General features: G+C 43.0%; 1 protein-coding gene across 3 annotated transcripts in view; it reads left to right on the forward strand.

Annotated features, from left to right (window-relative positions):
• The first annotated feature begins 5,982 nt into the window (after window positions 1-5,982).
• ST3GAL6 (ST3 beta-galactoside alpha-2,3-sialyltransferase 6) overlaps window positions 5,983-27,186 on the forward strand; it is a 43,316-nt gene continuing 22,112 nt past the window's right edge. The window contains exons 1-4 of one of the 3 annotated variants that reach the window (XM_051781039.1): window positions 5,983-6,420; window positions 25,222-25,288; window positions 25,965-26,064; window positions 26,836-26,904. In XM_051781039.1, the coding sequence (XP_051636999.1) occupies window positions 25,976-26,064; window positions 26,836-26,904 (158 nt within the window). In that variant the 5' untranslated portion in view covers window positions 5,983-6,420; window positions 25,222-25,288; window positions 25,965-25,975. Of the gene's footprint in view, window positions 6,421-7,492; window positions 7,580-25,221; window positions 25,289-25,964; window positions 26,065-26,835; window positions 26,905-27,186 lie in introns of those variants that run through there. The other 2 variants (XM_051781038.1, XM_051781040.1) reach the window with 2 other exon arrangements.

The raw sequence follows: 27,186 nt of genomic DNA on the forward strand, positions 1-27,186 counted from the left end.
CTCAGCCCAATGGAGTTTTTTATGACCAGTTCTTTTTTAGTGTCTTCATTACTTACTAATTTGGGGTTGTCTCTTTTTGTCTCAGTGACTACTGAGAAGAAATCTGGCAGCTATCACACACATGGCTAGCTGGGCCCAAGTTTATTATTAGAACCATGTTTCCCAAATAGGGTATCTGGGAAGTTAAAGTTGACCATGGCACAATTCCCAGTGGTGTTTCTTTAATAACATTTCAGTGACAGACTTCTTCTTGCACCATTGTATTTTAGCTGCAGACAAGAAAGGCCAGGTTTCAATGAAGTGTCCAAATCAAAAACAACCACTCCCCAAAAAGCAGAGGCTGTGAGCAGGTGGCTTGGGCTTCTGGAAGTGGAGCTCCCTGTTCCCATACAATGGGGAATTTTATGATGAATGAAATGATGATGAGTTAAGTGACAGGTGGCTTTTAATAAAAAAAGATCACTTGATGGTTTCCACTTGTGTGGATGAAATGGCTAAACTTAAATAGAAGGAGTATTGTACTAAGATTGCAAATGACTTGGATATTGGCCTATTGATTGTATCCACATGAGTCAGGTCTGGCTTCCATTTGGAACAGGAACAGAGCAGTAAAATACAAAAGTTTGATCCACAAGCTATTGTTCTCCTGAGTTACAGAGACCAAGCCAGCCTTTTCTGCCATAGGGCTTCTCTGTTCAACCTGGAGTCCCGTGGAGGGAGGATTCCTTCTCCCGTGCCACCAGCCCAGTTTTGAGTGGGTACTTACTGGTTCTTCCAACCTGTTGCAAGTGACCATTTTTTCATTAGCAATGGGCATTACCTGGCAGAAGTTGTAAGTGGACAAGTCAGTCATGGGAAGAAATGCATTTAAAATTTTTGCACATTTTGCCTACATCCAAGACACTGAGTGCAACTTGAACTCTTAAATGTAAGAAACATGCAAAGCACTCTTCTTCTCAGCCCATGTCTGTGTCTCATTGAAATTATTCTGCTGTTTACATATGACAAGGCTTCTAGCAGCTTGTCATAACATTTCTGACTTATAGTGGCTCACCTAGCCTTCTCACCCTCCTTCTTCCTGGAATCAAATCATAGCTATTTGTATCACTTTTATAGCCTGTTTTGTGTTCTGACTTGCTACATCATATTTTCAAGTAAAGACCCAAACTGAAGAGTACCTGGCAGAAAAACTGTGTACCTGTTCCAAGATCTTAGGCTGCGAACCAGTAAAGGAATCCAGGCCAGTTAACACTGGCCAAAATTCGAAGTGGAAAGGTTATATATCTGAGAGCTGCAGTAGCTGCCTCAGCACTTGTAATAATGACTTGGCTGTACAGGTGAGGCCAGCAGGACACAGGACAGAAACTTGGGGCCAGAATCACAGGCTGTGCAATGGGGAGCCAGCAGGAAAAACAGAGATGTCTTTTTCATAAAATGCATAGAGAAAGAAATAGGGCATTAAGCTGTGCTTTAAATGGCAAAGGCATCTCACCTATTGGCCTCTACTTAGAAAAGAAACAAGGAGAGTGGGTTTTGGCATGGTACTGTAGGAATAACAGAGCTATCATAAAAGGACAGGTATTTCATCTTCTAGAAGCAGCTTATGTCAGTCATCTGAGCACACAAGGCCCAGTGGGTAGAGACCCAGAGCCACAAGATCAAGGGCTTCTTGTTCTCTTTGAGCTCGGAGCCCACCTGCATTTGGCACAGGGGATGTGACCCAACAGCAGACTGCAAATAAGGGTCTCCCACAGCCCTGCCACCCCCTAGCTCTGCCCCCTGCACCCTCTCACCTCTCTCCTCACAGTCTTCCCTCGTGCCAGATGCCACAGCCAACATCCTCTGTGAACAGCAGTCCACTGCGTGCCTGTAAGCTACAGGGAGGAGCTGCATCCCAGGCAGATGGGGAGGAGAACTGGATCTTGAGAGGTCTGTCTCCTGCCAGGGGAGGAAGCACCAGCTCTGGCCTGCTTTGCCTGGAGAAAGGGATGCTTTCAGCACTATGAAGCTTCAGTTTGGGTCACCCTTGGATGCACATAGAGGTGGAGTCACACCAGTACGCTGGCATCTATTGGGAAGATGAGGGGGCAAGTGGAGGATTTAAGTTCCATATGACAGTGTAGTTAAATGGAAACCAGGCAACAATTGGTGGGGAGAAATCTGAGGTTTAATGTTGCTTTTGACCTAGTGAAAACAACTGGCTGCTCAGGACATATTTTCTCTATTTTTTCAAACTCTTTCCCCTTTTCCTTCCTGCTGTTTTACTTGCAATGCTCTTCAAGTGCGTGTTTTGACCTACTTCTTCTGCTTATGCCTAATAAAGTACAAGCATGCTTAGTGCCTATTAGATAATGTATTTCTTCATAGGTTTGCAGATGCTCTTATGTATAGACACATGCCCTGAAGGCTTCACTTTGGTTGGCAAATAGCACTTCCTAATGTGCTCACCATTCAAGATTGAGTTTGACTTGCTGGCGGGGAGGCTGTCTCAGCCTACCTGGGTTACCTCTGCAATATATTTTGCTGTCATATGTTTTGTTTGTTTCTGTCCTGTCTCCCCAATGGAGTAGAGGACCACTGCACAGCCTGAGGCAGGAGAAAGCACCCTGCAATTCCCAGAAAAGGCAGTCCCCAGTGACTGTGAAAGCAGTCACAGCCTAATGTAGTTCTTTGGCTGACCCGGTCTTGAAAAAGTGACCTTAAAACTAGGTGGGGGTTGCATGTTGTGAGTTCCAAACACTGTGGGTTCTGATTAGACGTGCTACAGTCACTCACCAGATTTTTTTAAAGCTCCTGGGACAGGCTTTAGCAAGTTGTCTCCTGGCAGAGTCTCTGGAAGAAATATCATGCAACCACAAATCAGTCACTGCTGCTTACTACAACTGGGGCAGTAAGTGCAGCCGTGACCAGTCCCCAGTCATCTGGGGCAAGGGGATTGAGAGAAGGTCTACAAAACAGAATTGTGCTCAGATTTTGGGGCTCAACAGCAGAGATTTAGGCATGTATGGGACTCAGGGCAGCGGTCATGGTGTGATGTAAAGATTAGGATCAGACTGTGATGGTAGATAGTAAAGCTAGAAGACGAGTGACGAAGGGATGTTATTGCAGTCTGTATTTCTATAAATGCATTCATCTCCCAAAGTAATTAATGAACGGTGTCAGGTCTGTTGCATTTTTAGCTCTAAGACCAGAGGTGTATGATAGACTGCATGGTGCATTGCCTACACAGAGCTTCATTAGTCATCTTGCTTGTTGGATTGCTGGGCAAGAAATCAACTTTCCATTCTCTTTATTCCTTATTCTCCACAGTTTTGCTTTTCCCACGTTCAACAGTTTTTCCTGTAATTTACTGTAATAAATAAACAAAAAATACAGTATTTTATTTGTCTTATTACAGTATTTTATTTTATTGTACTTTATTTGTCTTTGATTTTGCAAGCTGGGGTAGAGACTGCAACATTTTCTTAATTTAGTAGTGACTCAGGAGGTACATGGTTTCTCCTGGAACTAAAATATGAATACATTTTATTTAGATTTATTTTAGTTATTGCTTCACATTTAAAGGTTTGTGTGGCTTTTATGTTTGGTTTGGGGAGAGGTTTGTGTCTCATGAGAGTTGATTTTGAACCAAAAGAGCAAATCTGTTAACTTTTTGGTCACATGCATTGTTTTCATTTGCAGGAACATTCATTTGACTTCCTGCTAGTCATCCATTTCCAAAGCATTTTGAAAGGTTCTTATTGTTGTCAAATCATTTGTGTGCAGTAGACTACATCCCAGTGATTCCTTATACTGTCCTTTTACTTTGTGCCAAATAAAGTCATTGGTGTTGCAGATTAGTTATTAACTTCTTGCTTGTACAGATTATTTGGAAAACACCTAGGAACGAAACTATTTTGCACTGTATCAATTATTCAAATTGCTATTTGAATCCTTGAATTTAGTTCAACATATTTAAATGACAACAAACATCAGCTTTCCTTCTGTTGCTGGTGTGGGATAGCTACAGTTGCCAGAAGAAACTGAAGTGAAATTACATTACTGCAAATTAGATTATTATATTACTTGACCAATGTGGTGCACTTTATTCCAGATAAAGATGTAGTCAACTATCTTAGATGCAATTTTTTGTATTTTTTACATGCACTGCCTTTAATGAAAGGTAATAAAACTGTGAGTAAACAGGTCCACTGTATCTCCTGTGGACTTTGGGCTGCAATTGTGAATGTTTAGCTCTTCCTAGAGTTAGATGCCTTGTGCAAGACTCCCAGAAAATGACAAGCACATAACTTGCAGCCAGCTATAAAATCAAATGGCCTCCAAGTCATCACACAGCATCACCATAGTAAAGAACATTGCTAGCTTCAGAGGTGCACTGGTAACTGGAGTTGGCCTTTCTGAGCCAGTGGCTCAGTCCTGCCAACAGTACAGTCATGTTTTTCACCCGTATCTTTCAGCCTGCCCAAAGGTCCATGCTAGACTGTTATCAATACTCAGGTATCAGCTCATGCCCGTGAACTCATGCACTAAAGATGCAGCTGCAACACACACATCCTGTCTGGAACAGAGGCAGGAATAGCATCCATTTCCTCAAGCTTTCCTACACTCGCCTGTGGTGAATAGTTCCAACAGCTTGCTCTGCAAAAATGTGGCACATCCTGAGAATAAGTCCATCCTGTATACTAAACAAAGGCAAGGCTTTGCAAAATAAAGCAAGGCCAGAAACAAAATAATACCAGACTATGTAATTTTAGACTGTCCTGAAAGAACAAGCAAGGGGACTGACATGAAGTCACATAATCAGTCTTCTGGTATTTCATGACTTCTAACTCCTTTGTTGTGCAACCTTAGTGATTTTTAAAAAGAATTGGTTTTGTGCCTGTTATACTTAGGTGAACCAAAGGGTAAGGATTGAAGAGATGAGAGCTAGCAGCAAAAAGGTATAGCAGAGTTAAATAAACTAACTTTAGAAGGCAGGTAGTTTACCTATGTACTTGGCGGCAGCTTGGTTTTGTAAAGGCCAGGATGTGAAGAGGGAAGACCTTGGGAACCTCTTGGGAGAAGGGGAAAAGTACAAAGGTATTTTCAGCTCAAGGGAAGACAAATTACAGAGGACTGAACTTTGGTTCTTAGCCCAGAACACACTGAAAGCCACCTCAGCAGACTACAGAGTGGGATAATCCCTTAAGAATAGACAAAATTTCCAGGCTTTCAATCTGTTATTTTTATTACATGTACTCATAGGCTGTAAAAAACTGCTCCTGAGAATAGACTCCAGCTATGATCATTCCAAGTGATAGCCATCAAAAACAGGAGTGGCTCTTCCAATAAAGGAAGCATCTTATTCTGATACAATCCTAAAAAACATACTGTAAGCTCACTGAAGCATCATATAGAAAACTTTCAGATTAGAAGTGATTAGGATTGTAACAATTGAAATAGGAGAGAATAACTAAATTATTAACAACCCCTCAGATTTTTTTTCTAGCATGATACACTCCTCTAGGTAAAATACAGCATTGATGCAGTACAGAATTCCTAACAAACTGATTTTTTTCATCACTAGCAGAATTGTTTATTAGTTTTCCTTTCAAATAGCAAGACCCAGCCCCACGCGGTTGGGTCCTGAGGTATGGAGAGATTTTCCAGGAGCCCCATGACTCGCTCCTGCGTTGATCATAAAGTGTGAGGCTCCATTTTGCTCCTGACAGCAGCTCTACAAGGAGATAGTTCTTCTTCCCCTGGAGGCTGTCCCTAGGGCTTGATGGCAGGGGGCAGAAGTGCTCGGGGAGGGAGAACCCTGCCCCTGAACGAGGTACAGTGGCTCTAGGCTTGCTTGGCTCACCCTCCCCCGCACCCCACACCTCGACACGCAGCCGGTGACAATCAGTTTGTTAATTAGATGGTAATTCCCGGAGGCCGAAGAGGGGCTGGTGGGTAGGGTGTTGTTCGCTGCCCCTTGCTTTGCGGGACTCCCACGCCTTCTCGGGCTGTCGGCGGCGAAAGGGCTGGGGAGGGAGGAGAAAGAGGCGCGTCTGCGGCTCCAGCTAGAAGTTGGTCAGAGCCCAGAAACTCACTACTGAGGGTAAGAGATAGCAACGCTTTATCTTTCTTCGCGTGAGTCTCTCCACCCCCTGGAAGGTATTGGTATAAACGGAGGAGGAATTTGAGCAGGCTCGAGCCAAATAATATTTCTGTCTAAACACACAACGTGCTTCCTCCTACGTTTTCGCTTCCAGATGGGGCTCAGCTGAATCAGCCCTCCTCTTCAGCCCAGTCGTAAGCACCAACCGTGTGGGAACCGGGCTGGAGCTGCTAGAGGCTGCAGCAGCAGCCTGGGCGGTCCTGAGCAGAAGCAACGAGCTCTGCCCTCTTCTCTGGGATCATTTGAAGATAAAATACCTGCTCTTTTGACAACCGGTAAGTGAACACCCCTGCTTTATAAAGTAAACCCCTGCACAGGCTGAGAGGGTGTTTGGATGGTGTCTGAACCCATAGGACTGGGTGCGGTGGAAGTGCTTGTTCCCGAATTTGCAGGACGTATAGGATGGTTGTTGTGAGACGTTCGACGCTTGGACGCAAACGGACCTGGGGGGTCTTTCCCAACCTTTACCATTCCATGCTCTTCTCACTGGGCTCTCGCGTCATTTCAGACGGGAAAGCTTCCTCTTTTAACCTCACGTAGAGCATGCATGCTTCTAATTTTAAAACCTGCTTCAGGTGAATACTGGGGGGCAGCATCTGCCAACAGCATTGCTATTCAGTGTAAATTACCGCGTATTCAAAGGCAGAGCTGCCTATTCCGATACATCAGCGTGTTCCTCGATGAAAGCATTCAAGGAATTAAATTGAATTTCCAGAGGGATGAAGCCTGCCTCCACAAGCCTCCTTTGAAGAGAACACAATTTTAATCGGCTTGAGAGCTGGTGAGATGAGACATCCCAGACCTTTCCCAGAGATTCCTGGGAACTTTCTGGCTAAAAAATATTAACACCGCGGCGCAGCGGGGAGCCGGCTCCCGGTGGGGATGAGCCCGAAAGAAGTCGAAGCGCCGCCGCCCCCCGCCTTCCCGGCGTCTCTCGGATGCGCTTGATGCCGCGGGCGGGCGGGCGGCCGGGGCCGGAGGGCGAGGCCGGGCTGAGGCGCTGCCCGGGGCCGCATGTGGAGCCAGGAGTCGCCCCCGGCCGGAGCGGGGCCCCCCGGCGGGCGGCGGGGGAGGGTCCGGCGGGCGGCCGGGCGGCTCCGCACGCACAGGTAGGCGGCTCTGGAGGGCCGCGGGTGAGGGGAAAAAGGGCCGCGTTCCCCCGGCTGCTCCCGCCGTGCGCGGGGCGCGGGAGCCGCCCGCCTGTCCCCGGCCTCCCGCAGCAGCCCCGCTGGCAGGCCGGGGCGGCGGGAGGAGCCGCCACGGGGCCCCCCGTGGGTCGCGGCGGGAGGCGAGCCCGGGGGCGGGAGAGTAAGGGGTGGCGGGGCCCGGAGCTCTCGGGGTGGGTAGGTCAGGGCAAGGTTGGGGGAAAGCGGGTTCGTGCGGGCAGGACAGCCCCGCGGAGGGGGAGCCTCCTGGCGCTGCAGGCGGCGGTCCGTAAGTAAAATTTGAGGGGAGATTCGCGGCTTCTGCTAAGCTGCTTGGGTCGGGTAATCCCACCGTGTTGCCATGGCTGCCGGTCAGGCAAGTTCGGATAAAGGGTTGCTTCTGGTGAGGGTACCCTTGGAAATGCCGAAGGCCTCAGGGAAGGAACAATGGCTCTGTGGGCAGACTCGGCTTTAAGCTATGCAAATCCATTACTTGTAGTTTAGGGAAGAAACAAACCCTGGAAGTTTTGTGTGCTCTGGTTTTTTTATTATTATTATTTTGAGTATTTGGATTATTATTTGGCAGTCGGAGTGGTGTTTCTATTTTAGGTACAGCAAGCTGTGAGATCAGTCCTGCTGTCCGTTCTCAAATTAAAGTTTACAAGGAGATGAACAGCTGATCTATTTGGATTTGTGGCTGTTGTGTTCTTGTTACCCAACTGAAACTTTCTGTCCAGATTTCTTTCATTTTAGTCTCTCTCTTCTTCACGCACGTTATGCTGAGCTATTCTTGCAGACAGTTTGGTTGTAGAACTATTAAAAGGATAAACTTTGTGATGGGATGAGATTACTTGTTTTAACCTGGTAATTCTATTGCAGCTGAACTATGTAAAAATGTTATACATAAAAATATCTCTGGTGGAGGGTGCCATGGTACTAGGCTGGTCACTCCTAAACTCAAAAAACTGAACTTGAATTTACTCACAGTAAATTAAAGTAAAAGGAAATATGTATGGAGCAGGGCTCCATAGCCATTAACAGGCAACACTCTTATCTGATTAGTCTTAGAAGTGATATTTATGAAACTAAAACGACTTTCCTTTCATATGTAACGTTGCACCAGCTGTATCTTTGTTTTTTTCCTAACTACACGAAATAAATCTATGGATCTTTTTTCCCCAACCTGATCCAGTACCTGCTTCTTTAGCACATCTGTCTCTGCTGAACTGAAGCTGTCCATTAAATTACTCTTTAAGCTTACAACTGTTTATTTAAGCAGCAGAATTGAAAGTGGGTAAGCCTCATGGGCTCCCTGAGGGTCATCTTGGCTTTAGACGACCTTTCCCTGTCTTGGGCTGGATAAATGATCCTCTGAAATTTCTGGAGGAAAAGTTCTCTGTGGAAGCAGTTGCCAGTTGGGGAAGTGCCCATGGGAGCAGCTGCAGAGTGTACAGTCGCAAGAGTAAAACCTGGAAGCTGGCAGAAAAATCACGAGTCCTGAGTTATAAACAGGTGGGGAAATACGTGTTAGACATGGTAGACAAGGTGACTGGCAAGACATTATGTTGATGTACACCGTGTGCCCTGCTAAGTAATGACTTAAACAATTATGAAGGGGAGTTTCCTGCCTGAGGAGGGAAATACAGCGGCTGATGTGGTGACCGATCCTGTTCACAGCAGGAAGCGCTTGAGATGCTTCTCCTTCTCCACCTTCTCAGACTCCTGATAGCTTAACAGCAGAGACAGTTTTAGAGGATTTGTTATGATTGTTTTCTTCCTTACATGATCATTTTTGGATCGTTCTTACGACAGCTTGTTTGTGCCATTAATGTTTTTATCTGAGGCTTGTTTTCTTTGTTAGTTTCTGGGCACACCGTGATTAGTGCCTTTCCGTAAAGATTTGATCCGTTCTCCAATGACAGGTTTGGAAAAGTTCTCATAAACCCACTTTGGCTGATGTGTGGTTTTCTGGTTCTTGCGTGTTGCTTCATAGTCTCTGAACCAATATCCAGGATATTTTGGCCTGGAAGAGGATGCAGTCAAATGGATCCTTTGAAAATAAAACTTGTGAGACCACCATGGGTCTCCTCAAGGCAGTCTATACCATTGACTCAAAGGTGATTCTGAGGAAAGGCTCTAATTTTTTTCCTTCACGGTATAGCTTGAGGTGTAGCACAGAATCTTGGTTTGTCTTTGTATGTTAACATTAAGGTTGTTTTACTTATAAGCACAAAAGGTTGTTTTTACTGTGCGTATGATGTGAAGTACTCTGCTGTGGCTGCCTAGTTTAAGTGCAGTTTAGGAATGAGCTCAAGGTTAGTCGAAATACCTCTTTCTACAGACATCTTTCCTTACAGATGTTTGCACTATTTTAGCTAAATTGGTTGAAATGTGCACTATGTGTTGAAGAGGAGTTTAATTTATCAGACTTAATGAAATCTACTTTGTAATTCATTTGAATACTTTGTTCATCAGTTTCTCTAGCTTTATAGAGGAGTTAGTAAATAATATTGGGAAACTCATTTATGAGGTAACTCAATCTACAGGATTTTTTTCATAGTCTCTGTTTTCTACCATCTAATTACTCAAAATACCAGGAAGAGAATAACCCCCCCTGAACTTCTCTGTTAATCCAGTTTCTTCTAGTTTTGCTGTGTTTCATGTGATTACTTCTGTATGTATTCATAGCCTTCAAGGGAAATGAAAATAAAGCTACTTTTATGTATTATTTGTTGTGTGAGCTTCCTAAAGTGTCAAATCTCTTTTATCATATTTCTACAGAAGAGCCTCAAACTTCAGCTTTTCTTGATGTATACTGAGGTTGGGAGGAAATATGATGTGCAGGCTGTTGTTTTCTTTATAAGTCACTTTTCAATAGTGTGTAGAAACTAATCTGCTCTCACTTTGCAGTTCAGTGTATTCATCACTGGTACCAGTAGCTGCTATCTGTACAGAAAGGGTAATGGACAGTGTTAGTGTGGGCTGTGAAGCAAAAAGAGGTAACATGTAGCTTGCACGCAGTGCCACTACCTCTTGAAAAATGGGTTGAAAAATGCAAGTGCAGAATGTGGTAAAATATTTTGCAACAGTGCTTCTTGCTGTGTTCTGTACCTATCATCTGAAAATACCACATCTTTTTAAAGTTCATTTTGTTCAGGTGGATTGGCTCTTCAGTGCTCTAGGTTGGTCATCCTTTGGTCTTGAAGGCAAAAGTGTGAAGCCTTGGTATCTTAAGAGAAAATACCCTTTACAGTTCTACCACAGAGTGAGCAAATTGTGTCCCCCCCGATAATACCCAAAGTTTGTGTGTAGCTGTTGTGTGTTACTTCTTCTCCTGGCCCCTGCAGCAGCATGGTGTGCTAGAGCTGTTCTTTACATTCCAGTGTAAGTGGAGAGTCAGGAGAGGCAAGGCAAGAACTTGAATACCCTCCATTTGCCTTGGCTGAGAAGGAAGGCTGGAAAACTTCAGGAGCCACAAAGCTGATCCTCCCTCCTGTTAGGAGGGCAGGAATGGAGCAACCATGGAACTGGTTTTAAGAGCAGCAGGAATTAAATGAAGATCAGTCTTAATCATTAAAGCTCTTAACCTGCACTTGAAATCAACAGATGTTTCCATTCCCCTAGCAGGAATATTGCTTTCTTTTGGGCCACTAGCCAGTAGGAAACCTTATTTGTGAGGTATGTGGCTAGCAGTCTTAGATTTCCACAGACTCTTCAACTTACTTTGTAAAGAACAGTTTCTAGCCCTTGTGGGTACAGGTTGTAAACACTACAATAAGGATTAGCTACTGCAGAGCTCAGAAAAGTTCTTTGTTAGGCTGGATCTGCAGACTGACCCAGCACAACAGTATCCAGACACTGCTTTCTGCTCCTGCTCTTCAGGGTCCTGGGCCAACAGTGAAATGAGAATGGTGTGAGGGGCACGTCATCAGCTTACCCAGAACCTTAGGAGGGGAAATACACCTATGTGATGGCCATTTAATGGTACAAAACATGCATGTATAAAATACAAATGAAATCGCATGTGGGATGGGGGAGAAGTCCCTTTCCCAGGATAAGAAAGGAGTTGAAGTTATGTTTTTGCCATTAGCTTTTTTCTTCCCCCCCTGCCCCTCCTGGTTAATGTAGATCCCTCCTGGGCAGCTAATTTTTGCAGGTGTTTAGTGCTGACAGGGTTTTTCGGCTCTGCAATGACCTGTGTAGGAGAAATTATCTATTTAGGGAAAGGAGCATAACAGCATAGCACAAGAGACAGTGTGGGGAAGGAACCTGTGGAGTTTTCTCACTGCAGTGAAGAGAGGAAGATGTTTGCTGCTCAAGAGCTGTTGTTGCTGAATGAAACCTCGTTTATCATTTGGCAGTTAAAGTAGGTATTTCCTGTTTCTTTGAATTCTGGAACCTGCCAGTCTGTGTCCTCTACCAGTGTTATATCTGAACACCCTGGAAACATTATCATCGTTATCTTTACAGTGATTCAGGTAGTCTGAAGTCCTCCTGTGGGACCGAGATCAGGAGGAGTTTAGTGGTGTAGATGGGAGACAGGCTGTAGGGTTGGTTTGAACACAACATGTGCACAATGGAGCCACAATATTAAATCTACTTGGTGAAGCACAGGAACAAGTTAGGATTTGTCCAGATTGCTGAATGTGCACAAGCCTTGCTAGCATGTAGTAGCTAGTCTTGATCGTGCCCCTTGTGTAGACAAGTTACTGCCTTCTCATTTGATTATCTGGGAAAAGCCTGGAGGTTTTTTTGCTGGAAACAGTTAAGGGAAGACTACAGCTAGCTCTGCTTGCCCAAATGTTTTGCAGTATTTAATGAGGCAGGGTGACTGTTACTTGCCTCAGCTGAGAATCTGGAAGGCTATGTAAGGCTATCCTTCAACACACCCTCCTTCCCCCAATTTTATAACCACCTATGGCAGTTTTAATTCTCCCTTCTCAGAAAGTTGAGGACCCCAGGCCTGTGTCTGCAGTGAAGGACCCCACGGTTCAGCAGCTCTGATGTAGCAGAACCACTTCAGTCTCCTTTTGTGGGTTTTCTGCCCTTTTTTGTGCCCTGGTTCCACATCAGTAGGTCCATAAAGGGATGCTAAAAGGAGCAGGTAGGAATGCTGTCCTCCAACTCCTGTACTAAACAATTGTAGGTGCTGCAGGGGGAATGTGGAGGAGGGGAATGAAACACAAAATGACCATAACATGCTGTTCCTAAAGAACATCTCCCACTGTCGATGCTGGAGACAGAACTGGGCTGGATGGACACTGGTCTGACATAGCAGAGCATTCCTTGTGCCTTCGTGGCTCATCTTGTGCTATGAAATACAGGCCAGGATCGTAAACTGGGTTTTGAGTAGCCAGATGATTAAAATACTGATTAATGTAAATATCATTTGTACTGTTTCTCAAGATTGACTGCCTTTTCTTGCAATACATGTTAAGGAAGTACTGTTACTTCATTTTCATTGGAACAATTTGAATGGAATAGTTATTTTAATTCGTTCTTTCTTTTGTGCAAATGGCGCACCGTAATTTGTTTTCAACTTGCGACGTTGGTTCTTAGATGGCTTAGTCTCAAACTTTAGGTTTTGTGTTAAAGATTTCTAATCTAAATTGAAACTCTTGTTTCAGAAATAACTGTAAAGTGAATTAGAATATAATCTCATTCAGTTTTCACAGAGAATATTTCCTGTAATAAATACTGGTTAGTGTTGGAGTGACTTCTTTTGAAGCTGGGTAATTGAAGTCAGCTAGCACTGTTAATTGACTGAAAAGGATATTTAAAATGTTGAGCATCATACAGCCACTTTGGGGAATTTGAATACTTATATATTTGTGCAAGGCTTTCAAAAATTTTAGCACTTTTTTTTTTCCGCAACGGCTAGAGACTTTTATATCTCTGTCGCAGAGTCGTGTGACAAGATATAATGAAAATGAATTTCTGATGTTTTTCTGCATGTACTTTCTGACCTTTAATAAAAAATGAGCTTATAGGCTTTCTTAATTCTACCTAGTTGGGTGTTTATTTTTGTAAAACTTGTGGAGGTCTCAGACACAATAAGTTCCTAATCTCCTCTCAAATTTGACCGAAATAAGCCAAAGGGGTTCAAAAGTTCTGTAGGAAAGGAAAGAAAGGACATGCACGCACGCATCCAGGGTGTGATTGCAGAAATCTCATTTCATGCTGAGACCACATGTGATGGAACAGAACAAAAAGCCCTTTACTGTATGGTATTTCATGCTCTAATGGAGTTCTGCATCGTCTGTGGCACGAATAGCAATCTGATAGGACATGGTGATGCTGGAGGCTGAGCTGGATTTGGCGTGGTCAGGGTAGCAAGGAAAAGATGTCAACAGGCAACACAGCAGGTGCAGCTTATGGCGTGTCTTGCTCTAGAGGAGTTCAAGTTTTGTGCTGAAGCAAATATCAGACTTTGTGTTTTATCACTGCTGCAGCGAGGGCCAGTTTGGTTATAAAAGAGCAGGTCTCTGTCACGAGGTCCATTGCCCTGCTGTGACTCACAGGGAGGTGAGTCCAGTCTTGTCTCAGGGTTTACTGGTTACTTTCATATGCAGCCCTGAGCATATGCAGCGCTCAGCAAAGATCAGGTGGAGGAGGATGGCTAATCTGTTTAAAAATACTGCAGTCCTGAAGAAACTCCTCTTTGTTTTGCTGTAGCATTTAGGGACTGTTGAAACCGAGAATCAAACAGCAAGAAATAGATGCTCTGTTTCACCAACACCAAACCAGACTTGGCTTACAAAGGAACAGAGCAAACTGGTGGAGGGAGCTGATGATGTGCAGCCAGAGGTACTTTGTGAAGTCATCACTGCAGCAGAGATTGGGCTGTGTGTCTGCAGCCTACCCTTAGTTACCTGCCGATGCCTCATTGCTCTCAGCTGGGCTTGGAGGCCTTTTGGCAACTGCAGCAGGGGGGCTGACCCCTAGTGAGGATGTGTGGGTGAGGCAACGTGCACCTTTGACTCCCCTCAGTTTTAGACATGACTGTCCTTTTCAAAAAGAAGAAGGAAAAAAAAACCAAGAAAAAGAGTGACAGATCAATATTCAGATTTGGGGAGGAAGTGGGTTGTGTTTAACCGTCAGTGAGGGTTGAAGTCTGAAAGTCATAAATAGTGTTTCCGTGTGGCACTGAGAAAAGCATAGAAGCTTTCCCAGCATGCCATACTGACTAATGTAGGCAGCTTTCCTCACAGACAGATGGCAATTGAAGATTACCATCAGATATAATTAGCTTTCTTCTTGCATAGGTAAGGAAAGTAAATATGAACTCCAGTATAGGATAAATACCCACTAAAAGTTTGCGCTGCAGTATGGACTGTTGTTTGCACAGAAATATATAAATGAACATGTGCCAACTTTTCTGTAGGGAGCTGCATTCTGTTACAGCAACTAATGGTTGCTCTGTGAAGAATTCCAGTTCTGGTTTTACATCTTCTAGTCTGCTCCTTTGTCCTGAGTTTTTATTATGTTTGATTTCAGCTTTGTTTAAATAAACACAGTTAATGATACTCTGAATGCTGAAGTCAGATACACCCTCATCTTTGTTCTCCTTGGAAAACTTACTACCTTACAAACAATGGTTTGATTGTCTTTTTTGTTTTGTTTTGTTTTGTTTTTGTTTTTTTTTTTAAACACGTTTCATTGGCAACCTTTCCCATTCAGAAAAGATGTCAGGACTCTACGTGCTGTGTTAAATATTCTTCAGGACTACACTTTTCTACCGTGCTCTGTATCTCATAGCACTGAGTCCTCAGAATGTGCTCTGGTTTGATATTGTATGTGATGATTTTGTTTTTTATATGTGAATACAGGAAAAACTAAGCACTAAAACTCTTCGGGGGATCAGATACAGGCTCTGATGCAGTCTGTACAACAGTTCTTTGTGAGCTCAAAAACATCCTATGTTTACAAAGCATTCTCACAGTTATAAAGCTGCTTATTAGAGCTTTTCTTATGGATGATTTTGTTGTTACTGTAAATAATGAATTTGAGCTTTAGTGCTAAGAAAACAAAGCTGTGCATAAAGAAGACTTTTGAAAGTAGCCTTAGTGTGTACAATAGTCAAGGTTTTCCAGTTTGGCACTGCCAGTTTGGGATTAGTTTTCAATGTTAGTTAGCACTTAAGTTGTGTATTCTGATTAATTTTCATGATCCAAAGGCAATGTGAAATCTAAGGCATTAAAGTTACCAGAGAAGCTGCTCAAACTGCTGGTGTCCTGCAGATTTCTTCTGAGCTGACAGGGTTCCTGCCGTGAGAAACTTCCAAAATTTAGTAGTAGTGTGGGGTAAGTGGTACCACTTATCTCCATTTTTCTCCCTCCCTGAATTAATTTGTCTTTACACTTTTCACTGACTTGTTTTGCTGCATTCCTGAGAATCCCAGAGCTCTGCTTGGCACAGATGCACTGCAGGAGATTGACTTGCAGAATTTGCTGTTGGGGTGAGTTGCATCACAGACAGCTGGGGGCTTGGGGTTTTTTTTGGTTGTTGGTTTTGGGGCTCTGACTACAGACATGGTTTGCTTGTTATTTAAATGAAAATTGAACTGTTCAGTTTCATATGCTGGCCAGGATCATGTTCACACCTGTTTTCTGGGCCTCTTAATCCACACAAACCTGAATAATGTACCCTATTGCTTTTTAAAATGGAGTCAAATATGGGCATTAAAAATTACCATAAAAAGAACTGTGCCATCAGATGTTGGCAGACCCTGGGTATGTGAGATTTGTCGTGACTGGGGCTTGCAAATGCTACTGTGAAAACTAGTCATACAAAAAGTACCTGTGTCTATTTAGGGACAGATTCTGACACCAGTAGAGATCAAGATTTATACTGTTGTGACTAAGTGACAAAATAGTTGATGGACTTGGGATTTGCTGTCGATGTAGATGGGGAGCATTTCATTCTCCAGGCGCTGGTAGAGAAGCTAGTAAATCAACCCTCTTAGTTATCCTTAAAAGAAAAAGGCAACAAAAAACTGCAGCAGAATATTATTCCCTCTGTGCTTGAGAGCCCTAATTTTGCTTATGAGTTGGTTTTAAGTTTTTTGGTGTGCTTTCCTCTTTTTTCTTTTTCTCCTTTGGTGGTGGTTGTGTTTTTTTGGGTTGTTGTTGAGTTTGTTTTGGTTTTTTCCTGTGATTTATTTTAGCCTAGTGTTGAGATTTTTCTTTATTTTCCCTGAACTGATGGGTAGATTTAGTTTTGTAATTCCCAACCGTTTTTGTGAGAGCTGAGGTTAAATCACTAACTCCAAATCAGCCAGAGCTGGATGTTTTAGATATCCTATACATTATTAGAAGACAAAGAGTGTGCCTTGTTTTAGAGGTAAACTTAATGCTGTAGCAAATGTGCACATATAATAAATACAGATCAAATTCTCAGGTTGGACGTTTATTTATTTAGATTGATCATGGTGTTCTGGAGGAAGAACCTGAACCGGATATGGTTTGTAACTGAACTGTTCTGAAACCTGACTAATTTGGCTATTTCCAGCCATGTATCCTTCTACTTTTTTCCATCTTTTTTCTCTGGGAAACCTAAGAAGGATTGCTTGTTTGACCTCAAGCCTCTGACTCTGCAGGCACTCACTGACAAAGAACAGTGCGTGTGAATGAGTAACTGATGTTGTACCGGGATGCATATCTTTGAAATAATTATGTTTTTTCAAGCATTGTGTAGTATGTCCGTGGTCTTTGTTGTTTTAAAAGGAGGTGAAGAATCAAAACAACTCAAAACCATGATGCTCTTTTTCTGCAAGTTGACAGAACCCTTTTCAGTTGTGCAAGTCAAAGTACAAGAAGGAAATGACCTGAACTCTGACCCCCAGAACATGTTGCATGGCTTGTTTATATTCCAGTCTTTCTGGAAGAAGAGTTCTTCCAGAGAGAAGGGAGAGGGGAAACAGACTGAGAAGGAACAGTGTTGTCACCACAGCATGCAGGAGGAGCTGTGTGGATTTATAGCACTCATTTTCTGTTTCTTTGTTCTATCGTGTATTATAATGACACCTATGATGTGTAGTGTATAAATAGCAGCCCAGCTTAGGCTGGCTAAAGCTTTAAAGGTTAATCTCTGAGAGTACAAGAGAGCAGGGAAAAAAATCTAGTAGCTAAGGTTGTGTTACTGAATTTTGAATTTGTGGGGGATTTTTAAGTATTTTTTTTAAAAGTGTAGTTAGAGCTGCATGTGTTTTTTTTGGGAGTGGAGGAAGCAGAGCTATCTGTGCTAAGCTCATACCTGCTTTTGACCAAACCCAAAATAGTTGTTTGTGTACCACACTGCATCTCTGTGGCTGCTGGCTGTGACAGGAACTGCTGATCTGAGTTCATGTGCATGGGAGGAAGAAAGGGGAAAAAAAGTGAAATGTGTTGAGGGGAGGGCTGTATAGGGGCAGGACAAGGGAAAGCATATGGAAATGTCTGTTCCCAACTTCTGTGCACCTTTGCATAAACTGACGACTTCCTTCTAGTCCTCATCTCAATGCACAAAAGCAGGCAAGAAGCTGACAGTGTGAACTTCATCTTACTCCTGATCATAATTACAGGCAAGGTTTCTGGAAATCTGTGATACTTAGAAAGCACCAACTAGATGAGAATCCAGTAGTTATTGTTGTTCTTCTTCCTCTCAAAGCCATGAGTTGGATTTGGATCTACCCAGGGCTGACTTTTTAAGCTTAAGTTAGCAGTGTTTAACTGTGCTACAAAAAGTGTGTCTGTTGTTGGAATGAGCCCTAAGCCATTTTGGAATGGTAGATAATGTTTTCTGCCTTGGATGGAAAAAATGATTAAGACCAACACTCACCAGCTGAAAAATATCAATCCAGCTATCTCTTTTGTGCTTGCAGTTTTAATTGTGTATGTGCACCATGCAGTGGAGCCTTGAGCTGGTGCCAGGGATCCACACTGCACTGTCATAACCAGCCAAAATACTAGCTTGGATCTCAAGGGTGGCATAGCAACCCTGTGATAGCCCCAAGCTGGAGTTGAGGTGTTCTGCCTCTCAGCAGGGCTAAATAACTCTGCTTCAGACATCTGCACTGAATACTCCTATTTGAGGGCCATTTCAGTGATGCCTTGTGCCTATGCCCCCTTGTATTTTGCTCATCAGAGTTTTCTGGCAGGCTGCACTGGCTGGTGGCTTTGTACTTCTGTTTTTCATCTGTGGAGCTAGTATTTCTTGTCAGTGTAAGTGACATTAAATTTTGCACTAGTAGGCCCAAAAGCCTTATCTCTGTGAGACAATGCACGTAATTGATTGTGGTACCTCGGAGAACAGGATCACTGCAGGTTTTTTGCAGCCAAATGTGGGACTGTTTCAGTAAGCTTTAAAAAGCTTGTAGTAACTTGACCTGGGCTTGTACCCATGCCTTTTTGCTATCCAAGAAACAGTCTGACTGCCTGCAGCCTCTCTTTCTCTCTGGGCTTACAGTTTCATTCTGTTTCTGCCCCTCCTGTGGGGCACATGTGAAAGCTTCTGGCTTCTCGGGCAGAGAGAGGGAAGAGGAGTGAAAAAGGAAGGAACACACCACTGAACAGACGATACCTTCTTTCTATCCAGTGCAGTTAGAACAAGAGAGTCTAAGCATGGTGATGAGACTGTAAATCAAGACCTGCAGGCTTTCTGTAGCTTTTGCCATCCTCTCTGTATTGAACCTTCTTGGAAGGCTACAAACTCCTGTTCTTTCAGATCTTGTCTGAAATGTTGATGGCCTTAGGTTTGGCTAGAACAACCCCCCATGTCTGATCTCTTGCATTTAAAGGTGGCAGTGGGAATGAAGTGAGAGTGTGGGGCTGAAGATAAGGTTTGGAGGGGTGTAAGTGCTGTGTTGCATGTTACACTGTGAACTGTACTTGTTCCTGAGCTTTTCTGCAGCCTTTGGGAAGGGAGCTCACCTTCCTCTGTCACCACATGTGCTGTCTAGGTAAATGGGATTGCAGGGGGTAAAAGTACAATAAATTTAATTAGACTTGAATTCTTTATCAGTATCTTTTAGCTGAAGGATATGTGTATATGGGGAGTTTCTGAGGATATAAATAGGTCTGCAGTCACACAAGAGGAAAAGTGATGCAGAGATCTTGAAGACTTTGGACAGAAGCAAACTGAAATGGTGATCATCAATGAAAAATACTGATTCTTTTTGCTTGAGCCAGTGAGCAGTTATGTGCTGATGAGCAAAATACTGTTGTCGATTCTTGAAAGGCAAAAAAGGAATAAAAGAATTGTGGATTTTTCACAATGTAATAAATGTACTGCTGTATCTTGTGGTACAGAATGTGTTGCAGCAGGATGAAGAAGGGAAGAGAGATAAGCAGTTAGGCCCTAAAACCAATCTTGCAGCCTGTCTTGAATTAGTGTGCAGCTGCACAAGAGGTCAGAGATGGACACAGCTCCAGTATGTGTCTCTCTCCAATAGGTTATAATGTCAACAGAGGCTACATTTCCAGCTGTAGGAGCTGATGAACAAAGATTGACTAAATCTATTAAACATCACTACTGCTGTGATGCCAAATCTACTGGACATAGTTACTTGCTGTTGAGTACTTGGAAAAAAGATTCTCTTACAGTTTCTTTTCAGGTCTGCTGCAATAGTTGGATAAAGGAGAAATGATAGGGGAAACACTGGAAACCTTCCTTAAAAAGGAGAAGCTATGTTTGGAGAAAGACTGTCTTTTTCTTCAGTTACCTGGTACTATCGAAGTAAAATGGGTTGTTTGGTGTGCTCTTGGAGAGGAAGAAGGCCTCAGTTTTCACAGTCAGCAAACTGTTCCTCTACTGCTTATCCCCACATTGTTGAAAGAGATTAGGACAGAAAGAACCCGAAAACATCTTACCTTCCAGTGCAGGAAAGACAACTTTGTCTGCAGTTCAAAATGTGCGTGGTGTAATGGTGGAAGTCCCCAATGACATTTTGACACAGTAAAACCTTGAGGTTTTTGGTGTCATAGTCTGTGCAGACTTTCAGAAACAGGACTAACTGCTGTGGTTTGTTGTGAGGCAGGACAGGTTAGCAAGAATCTTTTCCAGTTAAGATGATTTAGACTTACAATTTCAAAACCAAGTCTGTTGTTGGAGAGTTAGAAATGCAGTTTTAATTCTGAGCCACTTTGCTAGGATAACCTAATGTATCTCATTTAAACAGTATTTCCGAGGATGTCTGTTTCTTAATAAAATCAGAAAGAGTATTGGAAACCATGAGAATTTCAGGTGCATGTGAGGGAAGGCAGTAGACTGAGTCCGCCACTTCAGTACCTTTAAAACTCTACAGCAGTGCTATAGAATCAATGAACCATGCACACACATAGAGCAAGAACTGAACTAAAGACTGAATGATGAGTAGTGGTTAGATTTGGCAGAAGAAATATGTGCCATAATGTGCTCATGTTTTGACAGCTTAACCTGAAAAAGATGATGATGTGAGAAAACTCCTTCTTTAGTTGTCCTTTTGCTGCATAGTTGTTTCACCAGGCATGTGCTACACCCTGAACAAAAGGAAGCAGTGCTGCAAGTGGTGATCACAAGCAAACCCACAAAATACTGACTACATCTTAAAAATCCCAGTGTTTCTTTTAAAATTTTTATTAGGTTTTTATGTTCTTTTTCTGCTGTCGCTTTAAATTTCAAGGTCTACTTAAGGCACATTTTCAGGCTTACTTCCTCCCCCACAACAAAAGGCTTAGGAATTTGAGGTCTGAGCGAGCTGACATTTTCAGGCTATCAGTTAATTACAGTTGTGAGAAGTTACCTAGTCTTGTGACAGTTCAAGATTGTTTTAAGATGAGTAGTATTTAATTTAGTAGTAACCACTTTTTAGTTAAATATTATTAACTCTTTACTTTAGTAGTAGTCAAAGGTGCTTTACAAAATACACAGGACAAATGGAAAAGCCTACTGCATTATGTTATTAACAACCTAATTTTTAAGGAATAAAGCAAAAGGAATAATAAAAATTATGGAAAAAAAGGTGATCACAGTGTGGTCGTTTGCTTCCCCAGTCCAACAGCTGTAGATTCCTGCGGGGTTATTTTATTCTGTGGCATGGCTGCATCAATAGCATATGTAAGTTGGAAGATAAACAGAGGCTCTGAGATAGTGGCTCATACCAGATTCCACCACACTGTACCAGAATAAAGATGCAGCTTTGACAAGGGTGTGGGTCTGGGTTCCCCACTTCCACCAGGGGCAGAAAATATTAGCCTCAGGTCTTATATAGCTAATTGATCATATACCCAAATCAGTCTTTCTGGTGGGTTGATAGAAGCTGAGGCATATCTGTCTCTCAGTAGGAGATACAGGCTGATCTCTGAGGTCTCTTAGTACTATAACAAAGTCAGTCTTGTCTAATTCTGTAATTGTAGCTCTGCTTTGGGAGAGGTAGGAAATAGAGCCACAGAAGTTAGCTTAGATTCTTACTAAAAAGTGCCCATCAGTCTTTTGCAACATACATCCCATTGCTTGCTTGCTTTCAGAAAGCTGACCAGCTAACACCGTGATCATCAGGCTGTGCTCCTTGCTCCTTCCATTGAGGAGGTCACTGTAGGCTTTTTGTAAGGAGGGGGGAACTGAATAGTTGAGTTTCAGCTTTGTCCTCCTTGTTTTGCTTAATCCTGATTGACATTGACCTAAGGGCACCATGACCTCTGACATTTGGGTTGATGGGTTTAAATCAACATGCCGACTGTTGTATTGACATAAATAAGTTGGAAGAGATTGTTGTTTTACATCCGAACTGTGTCTTCTCAAATAGCCTGTTCTCCTGCGTCTCTAACTGTGGGAATTCTCTACACTCAGCTGTTTTAAAATAGGAAGGGAAAGCTGGAAAATTCTGTCACCATTAAAAATACACACAGAATAATTTCTTCTGTAAACAAGGCAATGGTTTTGTTTACTAAACCAGATTAAGGAAGTCTTCTCTAAGAAGATCGTCTTTCTTGACTACAGAACTCTCTCTTCTAACAGGGAATGAAGCCAGGCACCGGGGGATGGGATGGTGAGGAGACACTTGTATAATTAAAGACCATTTTATCTTTCTAAGAGCTGAGTTAGGTACACTCTTAATGATGGGTTGTTTGGAGCTGGGGTGGACCCATTAGCATGTGTGTGCTGGGCTGAGTGTCCTACATAAGGCACTGAAGGTTGTTACAGATCCCTTGTGATTCTTTGGAAGAATGCTGCTGACTTATGTTCTCTTGTTTCAATGATTTTTTTCTTTCTAGGCTGTACTCACAGCTTTATAAATATTTCAAGTGGAACAGTTTTCCCCCCCTGTGAATAATAGTGTTACGAATAATATTTTTGTTTTGAAAAGACTCTTCGTGGGCAGCTTTGTCTTGTCTTTTCTCTGTTTTGTAGCTTGGTCTGACTCTTCAGCAAGGTTCTTTCTTACACTGAAGTCACCAAAATGAGCAATTTAATCAGTTGTTAATTTAGCAACTTTATCTGAAGAGCTACTTTCTTATGTTCTGTTTAACTGAAGTTTGCATTGATTGAATTAGGGAGTAAAAAGTAAACAGTTGATTTTCACTTTAGTGGGATGTTTTGGCAAACCTTTGCAAAGCAGGAGGTGGTAAAGATACTGACAGTGAAAGGAAAAAAACTAAAGTGCAGTAAATCATAGAATCACATGAGACCAGGGAGTCCAAACATTAGCCCAGCACTACCACATCTACCTGTCAGCCATGTTCCTAAGGGCCACATATACATGACTTTTAAATACCTCCAGAGATGGTGACTCAGCCGCTTCCCTAGGCAGCCTGTTCCAATGATTAACAACTCTTTCAGTGAAAATAGTTTTCCTAATATCCAATCTAAACCTCCTCTGGCACAACTCGGGGCCATTTCCTATTATGTTTTGACTTGTTGCCTGGGAGAAGAGACAGACTCCCACCTCACCACACCCCCCCATTGAAGTAGTTGGGGAGAGCAATAAGGTCCCCACTGACCCTCTTCTCCAAACTCTTCAACAACTTTGCCTTTCTCAGATGTGCTCTGGCACGTCAGTGTCTTTATTCTCGGCCCAAAACTGAACACAGAATTCAAGATGTGGCCTCACCAGTGCTGAGTACAGAGGGACAATCGCTTCCCTGGTCCTGCTGACCACACTGTTAGTGATCCAAGACGGGATACTATTGCTTGTCTTGGCCCCCTGAGCACGCTGATGACTTGTGTTCAGCTGCTGTCAAACAGCACCCCCAGGGCCTTTTCCATCAGGCAGTTTTCCAGCAACTGCCCCGAGCCTGTAGCACTGCATGGGAGTTGTTGTGAGCCAAGGACAGGACCTGACACTTGACCCTATTGAACCTTATAGCACTGGCCTTGGCCCATCCTTCTGATCTGTCCAGATACCTCTGCAGAGCCCTCCTATCCTCCAGCACATCAGCACTCCCACCCAACTCTGTGTCGTCTGCAGAGTGACAGAGTGCACCCTATCTCCTTGTCCAGACCATTTCTTGCTTTTGAAGATATTAGACAGGACTGGTCTGAACGCTGAGCCCTGGGGAACCCCACTAGTGACTGTTGGATGTAACTCCACCACCTCTACTTGGGCTTGGCCAGCCAGCCAGCCAGCTTTTAACCCAGCACACCCATCCAAGTCATGAACAGCCAGTTTGTCTGAGAGAGTGCTGTAGGAAATGATGTCTAAGCTTTACAAAGGTCTAGGTAGACAACATACACAGCATACGCAGCCTTTCCCTCTTCCTTCGTGCAGGACACCCTGTTATACAAGGAGATCAGGTTGGTCAAGCAGGACCTGCCTTTCCTAAACCCATGCAGGCTGGGCCTGATCCCTCGGTTGTCCTGTACATGCTGTGTGATGACACTCAGGATTATGAACCAATTGCTGTTAATGACACTTGACTGAACTCAGTAGGTGAGTTTTCTTGTAATGTTATTGCACTTTTAGGAAATGATTCTTACAGAATTATTGCTAAAACAAAGAGATTGTGCTAAAAGTTGAAAGTGACTGTCAAGACAAATTTGCAGTGCATCATGGGAGTTGGAGCTGAAGGGAAGCAGTGCTAATTCCCAAGGAGGCCTGAAAGGTTGAAGTTGCAACAGCTGCAGCCCCTATGAGTATTTTGTCTAGAACAGAGTAGGATAGCCTGGAGAACATACTTAAGCTTGCTAGATTCTGCCTTGTTTGTTGCATGGCTTTGTTACTGGTACTACTGCTAAAGCCTGGTGAAGAATATAGGTGATAAAAGAATAAAGAAGTGGTGGGTTCTTACACTCAAGTAAATGTAACAAGTAGTTCACTGTCAGGTATTTCCTCAGGGATAAAGATACATGAGTGGCAGTCATTTGCTTTTCAGTTTCTAATAACAAAAAAGCTCTCCAGCAGTTTCTTGGCCTTTAAGGTGGGATATCAAGATATTACTAGCATACAGCATATTGCTATAAATCACTTGAACTATATCCACCTTTAGTTTTATTGCCTTGGGGCTGTTTAAAATAGCAGCAACTCTAAATACTCTAAAAAGCAAAACAGAGTTAAAAAGAAGAAAAATTAAAAAAAAAAAGTCAAAGGAATGAGCCATAAAGGCAGATGTTTTGCTCTTGGAAAATGCAGCAGTATGTTTGGATATGACTTATTTTACTGGACAGCTGTTTGTTATGTTCCCTTTAAAATGCAGATAGGCAGGTAGGAATATGTGCATTGTGTGGTTTGAACCTGCTTACTGTGATGGGGAAGGAGTGAAAATAGTGCAAGGCCATAGCTGTCAAGTAAATTTCCCCAGTAACTTGTGGCCAGAATGGCTATTTTGGACTTTGATGAGATTGACCAACAACAGTTCATTCATAGCTACTGAAAAGGCAGCTCACTGTCTAGGATGTGAGCAATACAGAACTTGATTTTCCCTCGGTATGTCTTGCCAGATGCATGCATTTCTGATATTTCTCTTTTTTTTTTACCAGACTATGCAATGAGGTGCAAGCTCTGTTTGAGAAATGAACACTTTTGCTGATATTTTTCCATAACTTAGTAAGTTTAACTTTTCTTCCTCACTTAGCAATGTTTCAAAGTAACATTTTTCTGTCACTTGAGCAATGAAGTTTGGCCTATGTCAGGAGCTGGAGGCTGTGCAGGCATAAGCAAGTAGCTTCAGTGCAATTTTAAATGTCAAAACTGGACTTCAAGAACATTCAGTCATCCTAAAAAAGCTGGTAGAAATTTGTGGCAGCATGTACCCTGTCCTGTTTCATCAGCCTATCTACCTCCTGGAGAGTGCCAATGCTTGTTTAACTGTGTAATTATGGAAAGTGATAGCGTGTGGCACAAGAAGGGGGAGAAGCGTAGGTGCCTATAAAGGCCAACTGCTGACCCAAGAGTCTAGTTTGGTTGAGCTGCCAGTGAGCAGAAAAGAGTTTCTACTCTTGACGTGCTTCTGGAAGAGCCCATCTTCAGAGAGAACCTGGAGTGAACCCCTCTCAGAGCTTCTGTGCAGTGAGGGCACATGTGGTAGGTGCAAAGCAGCGTTCAGCTCCTGTCTCTGGTGTGTGAAAAGTCAAAGTGGATGATCTCCAGTCAGATCTGTGGTGGTGGAGAATGGCTGTAATAATAATACCTTCCTTTTGTAGGTTTCCAGATGCTTTAGAAAAGTTCACGTAATAGCTTATTTTGGGTTTAAATTTCTTGGTTTGTTTTTCTTGTGTTTCAGGTCTACCAGTCATGAAACGAATTCTTCTGTTTTTTATCCTGGCTGCTGCTGTTATGTATGGTATACTGCATGGAAATCTGTGGAGAAATAACCTCTACTGGTATGGTGATGTTTTGTTCAGACACCTCATGGCTGTATGAGAGATGTGGCTGTGAGTTGCTGTGTTGCTCTTTAACTGTTTACCAGTGATCAACAGAAGTCATTACTACTCTGTCTCTGTGTGTTTGTTTTGTGCCTGGGTTTTTTTTTGTACTGTAAGGGAATCAGTATGATCATTCTGTCCTGTCTCCCCTTGTGTCACTTTTAAACCTAGTAATCAATTTGAGCCTGATTGTATGGAGAGGTCAGGACCTCACAGATAGGGAGCCCCTCTGAGGTTCATGAAAACAGGTGTTCAGGTGAGGAGATACCTTATCTCTGTGTGTCATGTGTCCATATCTCCCTGTACCCCATACGTGTTTAGTGTTAGTTTGTTCTTCAAGTGTCTGATAAGTGACGTGGGAGAGGCCTTCTCCACTCATGGGAATAACTGCAGGTGTGGTGGGCACCTTTTGCAGAGCTGAAATTTGTTGAGGCCCAGTGGCAACCCTTGTGGGCAGTGACCCTTCACTGTCTCCAGGCTCATGGAACAAGTGGCTTGGGACCTAAAATTCAGGGCACTTATTTGAAGAAGTTGAGTTTCCACTGGCATTTACACAGCTGTGACCAGGACTGACCAGAGTGTTATGAAGATAATAGTGATAGCTTTTGAAAGTAGTGATTGATATGCCTCCTTTTATCTTGTTTATAGCATACAGTTGATACAAATAGCTTTCTATTGTGGTTTCTGTTCACAGCAAACCACACTGTTATGAAATTTCCCTTTTTGCAGGATTAGCTTTTATGGACAGACTTCCTCTGTGGGGGCTTCTCCTTCCTATGAGACTAGTGGAGTTACCCAGTAAGTTCAGCAGTTGAGTATTTTTGTGGGTTTTATTTTTGGTTGGTTTTTGGGCAGGTGGGAGGGATTGAGGCTAAAATCTGTAGCCTTTGTCCATAGGCTCCCTGTTCAGTTGGTTATTGTACAGCTGTGTCCAGTGGCTGTTTCTGTTATGAACACAATGGTAACATGTCTGTCAGAAAGAAATTTGTCTTACGTCATGTTTCCAGTGTTTGTTTAATATTAATGGCCACTTCCAATGACTGTCTGTAACAGACAGTGAATTGTTGGAAGGACATCGGT

This window comes from Manacus candei, unplaced genomic scaffold, assembly GCF_025592945.1.
Source record: "Manacus candei isolate 608988 ecotype Guabito, Panama unplaced genomic scaffold, ASM2559294v1 h1tg000014l, whole genome shotgun sequence".
NCBI lineage: Eukaryota > Metazoa > Chordata > Aves > Passeriformes > Pipridae > Manacus > Manacus candei.